This window comes from Patella vulgata, chromosome 4, assembly GCF_932274485.2.
Source record: "Patella vulgata chromosome 4, xgPatVulg1.2, whole genome shotgun sequence".
Taxonomy (NCBI): Eukaryota; Metazoa; Mollusca; class Gastropoda; family Patellidae; genus Patella; species Patella vulgata.
The window spans coordinates 32,570,372-32,583,598 of NC_065882.2; the positions used below are offsets into that span (position 1 = coordinate 32,570,372).

Consider the following 13,227-nt stretch of genomic DNA (forward strand, 5'->3'; position numbering starts at 1 on the left):
CATCGTGCCCAAAACGGATCCTTGAAGAACATCACATACTAGTTGATGATAACTTGATGAGAATGTATCCAGTTAGTCTATAATCTGATGACAGTCGATCTAGTAGGTTGCCGTGGTCAATAGTATTGAAAGCTGCCCATAAAGCCAAAATGACCAACACACCGATCTTTCCTTCGTCAACAGATGATTGTGTGGCATCCAGAACACATAGTAGGGCTGTTTCAGTGCTGTGACTAGAGCGATAAGCAGACTGAAACTTTTCAGGGAGTTGAAATTTTTGAAAATGACTAAGAAGCTGCTGCTTAACAACCTTCTCTAGAACTTTGGACAGAAAGGTCAGATTTGATACTGGTCGATAATTTTTCAGTAATTGTATAAGTGGTTTGACTACTGCAGTTTTCAGTAATTGTATAAGTGGTTTGACTACAGCAATTTTAGAACATTCAGGTACTATTCCAGGCTGCAAACTCGTGTTTATGATGTTAGTAATAATGGGCAAAATTGCATTGAATTTTTAGCAGGAAATGTGTCGGTATGATGTCCAAAGAACATGATGTTGGTATGGATTGACAGATTATCTTCTTTATCTCCTTAAATGAAACTGGATTAAAGGAATCAAATTGAATTGATGGAACTATGGACCTACTGTCATCACACCCCTGTGTGTTAATAGAGCAAAGGCCATGACGAATCTTATAGATTAAATCAAAGAAATAATACCTGAAATTTTGAGCAACAATATGACAATCTCAGTCCCTCTTGAAGGATGGCACTCTTGTCTTTTAAAAAGTAAATAGTTTAGCGTTGATGACAATAATTTCGGATTTCTTGAGCATGATGATATTTCCTTGTTGAAATACTGTGTATTTATCTGTTGCTGATTGTAAGACACCACGTACCACAAATATATTTATTATTGTGTAGTATTCGTTTTCATTTACTATTCACAGTGACGTTCGTCACTCTGAGAGTTGACCTTCACGTGACCATTTATGTGTGTGTTGTGTAACCATTAATCGAGGACCTTGTATCAATTGGCATGAACGAGGACATCTTAAACGAGAGCATCGCTATCGCTGCAATATACGTCCACATTCCTGCTTTGATTCATATGGTACTTTTTAAAATAAAAGGCTAGGCGTTGGATTTGTTTTGCCAAATTTACAGACCTAATTTAACAAAACGTCAGTGTGACACAGCCCCTGGGGGTCGAGACATGCACCAAAATAAATGGTTGCTATTCTTACGGTATAAGGAATAAATATGTTCCAAGATGATCCATTCATATTCAGAATTCCAGCCTATAGACAAAAAACGCTAAAATTGGGCGTGGCTCTGCCCCTGGGAGTTGAATATGGACCAATATAAATGGACACAACCCTATGATGGATCATACTGAATTGGATCCAAATATGTTAATAATTGCAACCTGTAGATTATTTACAGACCAAATATGAACAGAACGTGGGTGTGGCACCGCCCGGTGGGGGTGGGGGCATGTACCATGTAACAAAATCAATAGTAACCGTCCTTGGGCCAAGCGGGCGGACCATGTACCAAAATCAATAGTTGCCGTACTTGGGGTATAAGGAATAAGTAGGCTATACTAAATTCCAAGATAATCCATTCACAACTGTGACCTTTAGACGCTAAACACAAAAACTGGGCATGGCCGCCTTTAGACTATAAGGAATACATATGCCAAATTTGAAGTTGAGTCATTCATAATTGTGGCCAGTATACGATAAACACAAAAATTGGGCGTGGCTCTGTCCCTAGGAATCGGGGCATGCACTAAAATCAGTAGTTGCTATCTTTAGGCTATAAGGAATAGTTATATCAAGTTCCAAGACGAATTGTGGCCGTAGGCAACACGCACACACACACACACACACACACAAAGGAAAATGGGTGTGGCTCAGCAAAAACAATAGGTTCATCCTTAAGGTATAAGGAATAGGTATACAAAGTTTCAAAAGGATCAGTAAGGAATTGCGGCCTATAGACGACAAAAGACACACACAAAAATTGGGCGTGGCTCTGTCCCAGGGGGTCGGGTATCCACCAAACAAAATAAAGTCATCCTTGGGGTATAAGGAATAAGTATACCAAGTTTGAAGAAAATCCAGTAAGAATTGCGCCCTGTAGGCGACACAAAGACACACGAAAAGAAAATGGGAAATGGGCGTGGCTCTGCCCCTGGGGGTTGGGCATGTACCCCAAACGATAGGGATGTTCCTTAGGGTACAAAGAATGTGTATGCAAGATTATAAGTTAAGAAATGTGGCCTGTAGACGACAAACAAACAAATACTAGAAATGGGCGTGGCTCTGCCCCTGGGGGTCGGGCATGCACCAAAAACAATAGGGATCTTCCTTGGGGTATAAGGAATAAGTATACCAAGTTTGAAGAAAATCCAGTAAGAATTGCGCCCTGTAGGCGACACAAAGACACACGAAAAGAAAATGGGCGTGGCTCTGCCCCTGGGGGTTGGGCATGCACCCCAAACGATAGGGATGTTCCTTAGGGTACAAAGAATGTGTATGCAAAGTTTCAAGATTATTAGTTAAGAAATGTGGCCTGTAGACGACAAACAAACAAATACTAGAAATGGGCGTGGCTCTGCCCCGGGGGGTCGGGCATGCACCAAAAACAATAGGGATCTTCCTTGGGGTATAAGGAATAAGTATACCAAGTTTGAAGAAAATCCATGAAGAATTGCGCCCTGTAGGCGAACCACAGACACACACACACACACACACACACACACACACACATACATACATACACACACACACACACACAGACAGGGGCGACGGCATAATACGTTCACATTATGAATGTGGACGTATAAAAAGTTAAATCGCTAGCATTTTGGACCTAGAAATTGATACAAATGGGTCGTAACGCATATAATAATGTAATAGGAATATATATAAACTGGTTTACATTCAATCGTTTCCATAGTATTTATTGCACATACTCTCCCGATATGAATATGCCGTCACCGTTTGACATGACTTGTTGAATGTCTAGCCTCGTTCTTCGAGTCCCTTGTTAGAATGGGCCTGAAACGCATTATGGTACACGATTCGTGTACCAATCGTAAAATGTTTATTTTGTCTTAAATATTGGATATCAGAAGCCCATCTTTTCCCGGCAAGATCACAACATCAATTATGTTGATTTAAGTTGACAAATAATTTGTGTTTTCAATGTCGAAGATTTTAGATGATATTGAGTTAGAGACTTAGCTACTTTAAATTAAGCCGATACACACAACAATTTTCTTGATAAAAAACGCTAACCACACCGATACACCCCGACGGCACAGAACCGCTTTATCGAGGTATGAATTATAAGTGATTTTTACAGATATATCTATTTTGGGGCTTCTGAGCATGCCTGGATAGCCAGTTCTAATCGAAGACGTCCTCGATTTGTCCTCGGTTTGGGCCATGTCCGCAAATAGAAGGTTTAAATCCTTATGTGTGTCCTCGATAAGGACCATCCACAAACGCACACAAACACACACATGTATATGGTGTAAATCGAGGACTTTGACTGGATCCTCCTAATCGAGGTCTTGATAAATATTGCATGTAGCCGTATTTTTCGACGTAAGCTTATAAGTCAATACTTTTTTCCGCCGAAGTCCGGTCTTCATCTTATACTCCGCCTTGATTTATTTACGGATGAAGATAAAAATTTTTTAAAAAATGACATTTCCCCCAAAACAATTTCAGTTACCGTCTCTCCACGCACTATCGTCTCGATAAAACTACATGTACTTTAAGTTACACCATTCCAATCGAAATATTTGTAGACGTTTTTTTGCTTGTTTATTTTTTTATTTAACCAGCAGCTGCAAGGCAGGATACGCCCTCATTTTCGAGAGATGGATAGAGAACAAGCTAAAAAGAAAGTGTTTTTCCTACAATCAAGGGCCATAATTCATGAAGTTACAATTCGATATACGCAAACATCGAAAGGAACCAAGATCTTTGGGTTATAAACATGCATTTCAAGTTTCATCAAAATCGAATTAAAATTGTGACCTCTACAGGGTCCACAACCTTGATATACCATATTTCTACACTATTCGCGTACAAGCGGCGGCCATTTTGTCTGGCAATTTTGGTCCGATTTTCACGAAATTCAAACTCAACCTTTATTATGGTGTACCAGTGTTTTAATCCACCTTTTTTTAAAACAGATAAAAATTGTGACCTCTGGAGAGACCACAAGCCAAAAACACAATTTTTCGTACAATCAGGGGCCATAATTCAGGAAGTTACGATCCGATATGCGTGAATATCGAAAGGAACCAAGATCTTTGAGTTATAAACATGCATTTCAAGTTTCGTCAAAATCAGATCAAAATTGTGACCTCTAGAGTGTCCACAAGCTAAAAAGGCGATTTTTCGGACAATCAGGGGCCATAATCCATGAAGTTACGGTCTGATACATACCAATATCGAAAGGAACCAAGATAAACCTATATTTCTTGTTTCGTTGAAACTCGAATAAAAATTGTGACTTGTAGAGTGTCCACAAACAAACAGGGGCGACGACAATATATGTCGCACATGAAGCATCATAATAAAATCTATTCTCAGACATCCTTCAATAATGGCATTTTTCCGTTTCTCGTAATTTCACGCGTCTCGCGAGATGTCTACATTTAGTTTTCAGTTAAATTAACCAATCATACTATACTGCGTTGTTTTATTCTATTTTTAGTAACATGGCACATTTCCGTTTCTCGTAATTTTACGCATTTTGCGAGATGTCTACTTTTAGTTTTCAGTTAAATTAACCAATCATACTATACTGCGTTGTTTTATTCTATTTTTAGTAACATATTTTATAAACACGTGTGATTAAAAACAGAGTCTGCATTGTCTTATAGTTATCGGATATATTGAAATAAAATCAAATGAATCAAGACCACAACTTGGAATATTAAACAAGTTAGTCCTACATTTATAAACTGATTGTTTTATCGTAGGCCTAATTATTATGAGCCAATTTTTCTTGGCGTACACCGGCACAGTATTATATTACACTAGGATAACAGTCCCGAAACTCGATAATAGATTGCTACTGTGGAGTTGACAAACATTCATCTTATATATGAATGGAGGTCGGAAAAACAGTAAAATATGACAATTCGACTTATACTCCACATCGACATATGCCCCGTAAAATATGGTAGCTGAAAACCACCGTTATTTCTGAACTCTATTCCATCAAACGATTATGAAAAGATATAAATTATACCTCAATTTATATATTTTATGCATTTGACTTTTTACAGAAAAAATGCGGACATGATTGAAGTTCAAGGTCAACGCTGCCATCACTATCTTAGGTTAAATCTTGTTTACGTTTCCTGGTGTTATTCTGCGAGTTGTTCAAGTACTTGGCATGATTACCTCAATTAAGTTGTTTATTTATGAAATAAGCCGAAGGTATTCATTGTAATGATTGACTCTTTGATGGGTTTCTTAATCGACGAGTACTAATTAACTCTTTGTAATCAGCCGAAAGTAGATTGATTTATGATACGTGGCCGGTTCATTGTTTTACCAATCGGCCTGATAATTAATTCTTTGTAAATCGGCCGAAAGTAGATTGCTTCGTGATAATTTAGTGGCCGGTTCATTGTTTTACCAATCGGCTAGATTAAAGATCAAACGGCTAAAGCCGACAAAAAACGGCCGATTAAGATCCGTGTTACAGACTGTATGTGAACAATCGAGGACTTGTGGGCTTGACACTCATTGTGGTCTCTAACCTGTAAATAACTACATTTTTGTCCCTCGTTGACCACACATGGGAAAAAATACAATATAACCGTTTATAATTGATTGTGCGGTGCAATATCGCGATAGAACAGGTTTTTTTTTTATTAATGTGGCCAATACTGACAAATGAGGACTTCGTGTATAGTAAACACCAACAACCGAGTACACACATACTCTCATCCGAGGACGTTATAAGTGTATATCAATAATATAAAATGGCTGGGTTCAACATTCTATATCTGAGAACAGGCCCCCTTTGACCACAATAGTAGCTTACTGAAATAATTTTTCTTAAAACATCTAATTTTCGAAACCAATATAAGTGAGGTCTTACAGTCTGTATGTGAACAATCGATAACTCGCACGCAATTGAATACATGGGAAAAATTATTTCTGGGAATCCGGATCTCCAATATGTGATCCCAAACTTTACATTGTGGCAGCAACATAATTCATCATCAGCATTACCATTAACATTATCATCGTCATCATCAGTTTGTAATGGTCTGAAAACGATTGGAGAAGTAGAAGAAAGGATGGGGGCGGTGGATGAGGGTACTAGAGCGGGAGCCTAGGGGGTTAACCTAGCTGAAAAGTGTACCAATTTTCTCCTATATGGTATCAATGCATGTATATCTTGTATCATCAGAATGTAAGTCTGCCGGGTTTCTGGTGGTGGGTGTAGTATTCCACGCCCAAAATGCCATGCCCCCCAACTAGGCTAGATTAGCTCAAAAGTGTACCACATGAAAATCGTACAGCAGTGTACCGTACATCTTCAGGTGTTACAAAAACACTATAACAGACATTTCTAGTGGTGGGTTACCCCTGACAGAGCTATGTAATTGTCAGACATTTGTAGTGGTTGAGTATCCCTGACAAGAGTTTTCTAATTTCCAGACTGCAGCTAGGCTAGATTAGTTGAAATCTGTACCACCTATATGAAAGATATATTCGCATGGAAGTATTTATAGGGTAGTTATTTCCAATAAAAGTATGGCAAATTTAGTACACATGGAAAGTAGAGACGCCCAATCTTACTAGAAAAATACTGGATGGGGCAGGCAGTAGGCAGGGATGTCAGGGTATTACTCACTGTCTGCCAGATTGACTTAGGAAGCTGCTATTATTTAATCAACCAGTTAAGTGGTTTTGGGAACATTGAGGAGTTTAAACATACAATAGATCCTGCAATCAAATGGCGGAAAAATAATTTGGCAGAGGATAATCAAAGAATTTACTTAGGCTTCAAAACCCAGTCTTTCATATTGAGTTCTTTAATACAATTTAGAAAAGTGCAGATCACTAACTATATTTCGCAAACTATATTTCCCCACTGTGGAAAATCATCGGCAATAAGGAAATCAACAAATTTGCTCCAGATGGGTCCCGATGTTTTTGCCCATAGAAACAGAGTAGTGCCATGAGAAATTTAAATTATTAAGCATCGGGCGTGGTTGGGTGAGTGTGCACTGATGCTTCGGCTATGGTCACAAACTTCTGGCAATGCCCCCGAGCAATAGCCGTGAATCATTGAGGATGGCTCCCAATTATTGGTAAAGCTCCGGGGTACCTTCGCCGATAATCAACATCATCGGGTGAATTTTCATATCGGGAGATCTCAGTATCTTGCTTGGTTACAACTAGGTATTTTTTGCGTTGATGATATACTACCGATGGAAATTGATGATCCCCAGGAGGCGCCAGGAACAGGTTCTCCAGTGTGCAGGGAAAGCTTTGATGTGTTCCCGACGTTTTGTTGGGAAAACTGGCCGGGAAGGCATCCCGGCAGCTTTCCAGGTCCACATTGAAGCTCCGGAGATGCTTCCCTGGAGCAGTAAAGCTTCAGCGAAACATTTTTTTCCCGAAACTTCGGTGATCCCTCGGGAAGCTTCGGGTTTGTCATGTGCCCTATGGAACCATCGAGAGGCCTCAGAATAACTGCGAATAATTCTGAAGCTTGTATTGAAAATTTTTCCAATGTTTTCCCTGACGGAGAATCTCCCGGGATGCTTCACTGTTCCCTGAAGCTCCCGCAAAATACTTTTTCCCCTAGCCATCCCCGATTTAAATATCCTTGGTACCTCAGCAAGACATTGCGGATGCTTCGGTAATGCCCTGAGGAAACAAATATTTCGAAATGAAGAGTTAAAATAAGGGGCACAACTGAATGTTATGTGAAACCATTGGCTCTGATCATGACATAAGTGGCGAACATTTCTGACCGGTGGCGTCTCGCGTGAAAAAACAAAACGTGTGTGTTTCATTATGACTATTCTGTTTAATTACAGTTCTAGGCCCAAACACGCATTGCAAAGAATACAGTGATATGGATTATTTTTATGACTTCTTCTTACAAGTGAAGTACCGATAATTGCGCGATAATCGATATTTTAAAACTGTATCGATAACTGATTTTCAAAACGCTTACCGATGATTATCGGCAATATCGATATTTTCCGCCAGCCCTACAATACAATGGACCAAATTAGCCATTTTTTATAATTTTACAATGAATTCTTATAGAAACAACCACAAAAACATTGTTAACATTCAGAAACGGTGAATATGCCTAGTTTCTAAGAATAATCAACACGTCAATTTGTTGAAATTTGTTCCAAGCTACATTTAAACCCTTGGTGGGCTGGATCTCGCCTGTGGGACGCATGTTTGACACCCCTGCTCTAGATCATTCACAAGATTTTTCAAAGTGATCAAGGGCCATAACTCTGGACAGTAATTATAAATCGTTAAAAATCAATAGACTTCTTCGTATCATGACCTTAAACACTGGTTATAAATTTAAAGTCAATCAGATATTAACTTTAGCCTGTAGAGCGTCCACAAGATTTTACAAACTGATCAAGGGAAATAACTCTGGCAGTTTTAATCGGAAATGCTGGAAATCAATAGCCTTCTTCGTCTCATAACTCAAACGCTTTTACGGGGATAAGGACATTAATGTCGTTTTCCAACACATGCACTTTACAATGATAACAACATTAATGTTGTTTTACCGTAAGTCACCAAAGTAACAATGTACACCACTGACTGTATAAGATAATTCTATTTTTATCGACTAATTGGCAAAAGAAATACATGATCTAATTTATAAGAACAGTAACTCTTATATTGTTTTGATTTGAAGTCGAAACTTATCGTTACTAAGTAATAACACAAACGGACGGACGCGAACCCCCATAAGTTTCCTCGCCGTAATGCGTTAACGAAGTTGTTAAGTTTATAAATATTTCTGATGAAGACATTTGTTCATCTGATAGTGGCAGTGACATCGTTGTTACTGAACTTTCTGAATATGAGTCAGATTCCAGTGAAATAAGTGAATCAGGAAGAGAACGAGATGTAAACAAACGACTAATGAAATATAGTACCAGGAATAATAATTTGACTTACACTAAATGTTGCTTGATAGTTCTTAATGCTTTAAAATGACCATTGTGTCTTTCAAGTAAGCCATGATAGTCAGACTGTTTTGATTCAAGCTAAAATATAAGAAACAAAAACACTAGTTGCCAGGAAACAGAACATCAGCTCTGATAAATCAATCAAATAAGGTAGACTAGGAATAGGCTCCTTTATTGAGACTCTTGATAAATCTGTTATGATTCCAAAATTTGAATTTTTTTGCTGATAAATAATGTGTTTATATACAATCAGAAAAATGCTTATTTATGTGTATTTGGGTTTAAAAATGTATTATGTAAGAATTAAATCTGCATATTGCATGTCTATTTTTGGAATCAAATGTTATATAAATTAACAACACCTCCAATAAATATAACGCCAAGTTAACTACACGTTAAAGTTAACGGGGCTTCCAGCAACAACCTTTCTCTCTGTTAAAGTTAATGATCCGTTAACTCCATGTTAACGGATCGTTAAAAGATAACAGAGCTTTGAGCAACCGGCCCGAGGTCCCTCAATGCGATTTTTTAGAATACCATTTCTGCGCATGTGCAGACAGACATTAAATCTGTTATGATTCCAAAATTTGAATTTTTTTGCTGATAAATAATGTGTTTATATACAATCAGAAAAATGCTTATTTATGTGTATTTGGGTTTAAAAATGTATTATGTAAGAACTAAATCTGCATATTGCATGTCTATTTTTGGAATCAAATGTTATATAAATTAGTATTTAGGTATTGATTCACATGACAAACCTACAATCAACTCTCGAGACTAGTGATGGGTCGATAATCGGTTTTAATATCGGTAATTGGCCGATAAGTGGCCTATCGGGAGAAATCGGTATCGACCGATCTGCGCCAATTTTGCCGATATCTGTTCAAAACGACATAAGATAACACAAGACTCTCAAGGCATAACACAAGACTCTCATAGGGGCCGTAAACGGGATAGAATAAACAGTACAAAATCCTTACCAATCTCCGATATCTAAATAGCCACGCGCACAGCGACCGAAATAAAACTTTTATTTCAGTTGCCACGTGCTTTGCTATTTAGACTTACCAGTAATACAAGACTCTCATGGGGACAGTAGTAAAAGTAAAGAATAAGCAGTAGAAAATCCTTACCGGTCTCCGTTATTTTTTAAATCCTTATTCACATACTGTTTAGCTCTGGGGCCGATTGCTCAAAACTAAGTTATTTTAACGATCCGTTAGAGTTTAACAGATCGTTATCTTGGTAACTTGTCGTTTGTTAACAGTCCGTTAAATTTCTGTTGCTGGAAAGTCAATTTCATGATCCGTTAGCTAACGGATTTATTAAAGTTAATCCAAGAGAATACTGTTTGTTCATTGGCTGAATTTTAAATTTTTGAATTCAATGTACATGTATATCAATTTCATAGAAGTTAGTATTAACAAGAAACTGAAGACAGTGAGACAAAAAGATAACTAGAATTTACTACAGAAAACACCATAGAATACTTTATTTTTTCCTTTAGAAATTTTAGCATAAATCTGTAGGAAAAATTATGGGATTTGCACTACAGAATTATGGGGCCATTATTTCCTACAGGCCACCAAAATTCTGTAAAATAGTATAGAATTTCATCCTATAGAAAATGGAATAGGCCCGCATCGCCCAACCCTCTAGAATGTTCTATAGAAAATTACATAGGTACAATATAATCTATGACTTTTTGCTACAGCCAACTAATGTCATCATTAAACAGATAACGGAGACCAACACCTCCAATAAATATAACGCCAAGTTTACTACACGTTAAAGTTAACGGGGCTTCCAGCAACAACCTTTCTCTCTGTTAAAGTTAATGATCCGTTAACTCCATGTTAACGGATCGTTAAAAGATAACAGAGCTTTGAGCAACCGGCCCCAGGTTCCTCAATGCGATTTTTTAGAATACCATTTCTGCGCATGTGCAGACAGACATTAACGTGCAACAATTCCACCCGATAAAACTTTTGATTGGAATATGGAATACGCCATGAATAAGCCAATTGCTTGATGATCAAAATCATAGAATTGGAGAACACAGTCAGTACGTCGTGGAGGTCCCCCTTCGATTTATTTTCAATGTGTACTGATATTACAAGATCACAAACTAGAACAATACCTAATTAGGCTATTGAATATTTTATTTAGATTTATTAACTGTGAAATAAACAATGGTAGTCGTATTTGTCTATCACGATAAAGAATAAAGTATCTATTAATCCTGTTTTATCAGTTTGTCTTTTAAAGATAATTATTCATACACCCACTAAAAGTTTAATCTGGCGTAATATCCACAAATTGTTAGGAGCATTTCAGCCTTGATGGGATCCAATCTGTTCCGTTTCTTGTACAAATCACCTGCCTCGCTAAACAGCCTTTCACTGGGTACACTAGAGGGAGGGGCACACAAATATTTCAAAGCTAACTTGGTCAGTAGCGGATAGCGATGAAGATTAATCTTCCAAAATGTCAATGGCTCATCCGTTCTTCCTAGTGTCGGTTCTGTGGAATAGTGGGCCAGTTCATTCTTAATACTAATAGCCTTGTGTGACATCTGATGGGCATCTTTTTCCTTAACAAACTGATCAAACTCCTCATCGAGTAATGATTTTGTTGACGTTGATGGTTTGGGACTTTCTTGTAGTTCTTTCCGCTTCCTCCATGTCTCCGTCTTCCGTCAACAATTGTGTTACCCTCTTCTCTGTGTCGTCTGCTTTGAAAAACAATGCCTTATATCTTGGGTCTAAATACGTTGAAATAACAAGAAGTTTGTTATTCTCCACACCTTCGTATCTGGTATTTAACGATTTAAGTAGGTCCCCAGTTAGGGTCTGTATGCCCCTATCATCTGTATGTTTAACAAAAGATCTCGGTAGCATATAAACGGATGGAATAATAATTGATGTGGATGATCCAACTTCTGATGCTTGTCTCGTTAATTCCTCGAATTTCTGCAGTGTTGTTATAAGAGTACCAGCTAATCTCCACTGATTTGCTGTGGCTTGAGGTATATCGTATGAACTTGCGTAATCAACTATAGCGGTCTTCTGCTCCAGCATTCTTTTCAGCATGTAGAAGGAACTATTCCACTTGGTTTGTACATCTTGAATGATCACGTGATTGGGCAACAGCGTTTTACTTGCAGTTATTTAAGTCAGTAACTTGCTAGCGGCGAATGTTTAAAATGTCCCGCAACCTTTCTAAAAACTGCAAGCATGTCTATTACGGTTCGTTGGGAAAAGATACCATCTTTAATGGAGTGTGTGAATAAAACAACCTTGATGAATGATCCCTGTCAAATCGACACCTGCTACCGCATTTCTGGCATTGTCCCTCAGGATTGTTACTACTTGATCCTTGTTGATAGATCACATATCCAACATCCTTGAAATTTCCCCACTTATGGCTTCTTTTGTATGACTTCCTTCAAACAAGGAAGCATTCAGTATGGCATGTATCCTTGAAAACTCCTTGTCGATCCAGTGGGCTGTGAGGCTCAAAAGCGAATTAGATCCAACACTTGAGGACCAAATGTCTGTCGTCAGACTAATATGTTTGACATCTGTTAGTTCCTCTTTGATTTTAGACTTCAGTTTGTCATACAAAGCCGGAATCATCTGTCGGCTGATATTGTGTCTTTCTGGGGGTTTCTAACGTGGTTCTAGAGTTGCAGAATATCTACAGAAACCAACATCTTCTACGATTGAAAATGGCTGAAGATCTATCGTCATCATCTCAAGCAATTTACTGTTCGCATGTTGCGTCCGGCAATCCGTCTTTGACTAGGGAGTAACCTTGTCTACCATTTCTGTAATCTGTATTTGGTGAAGCTTCTTGGCTTGCTTCGCGGTTGACACAGACGTACTATCTTCTTCTGCGACCTATCTTTTTGACATTTCTGCCTCTTTTTGTGCTGCTTGGAATTCCGCAAATTCTATCCCATGGTTCGTGCGTAGATGGCTCATCAT

At 38.2% G+C, this 13,227-nt stretch overlaps 1 protein-coding gene across 2 annotated transcripts in view; it reads right to left on the reverse strand.

The window, feature by feature from the left end:
* The window catches only part of LOC126817210 (NAD kinase 2, mitochondrial-like), a 199,450-nt gene that overhangs the window by 129,834 nt on the left and 56,389 nt on the right, over positions 1 to 13,227 (reverse strand). Inside the window, exon 2 of one of the 2 annotated variants that reach the window (XM_056100099.1) lies at positions 9,225 to 9,313. The exons of the other annotated variant lie outside the window; for it this stretch is intronic. Coding sequence (XP_055956074.1) covers positions 9,225 to 9,313 — 89 coding nt within the window. The remainder of the gene's footprint in view (positions 1 to 9,224; positions 9,314 to 13,227) is intronic. 2 annotated transcript variants of the gene reach the window in all.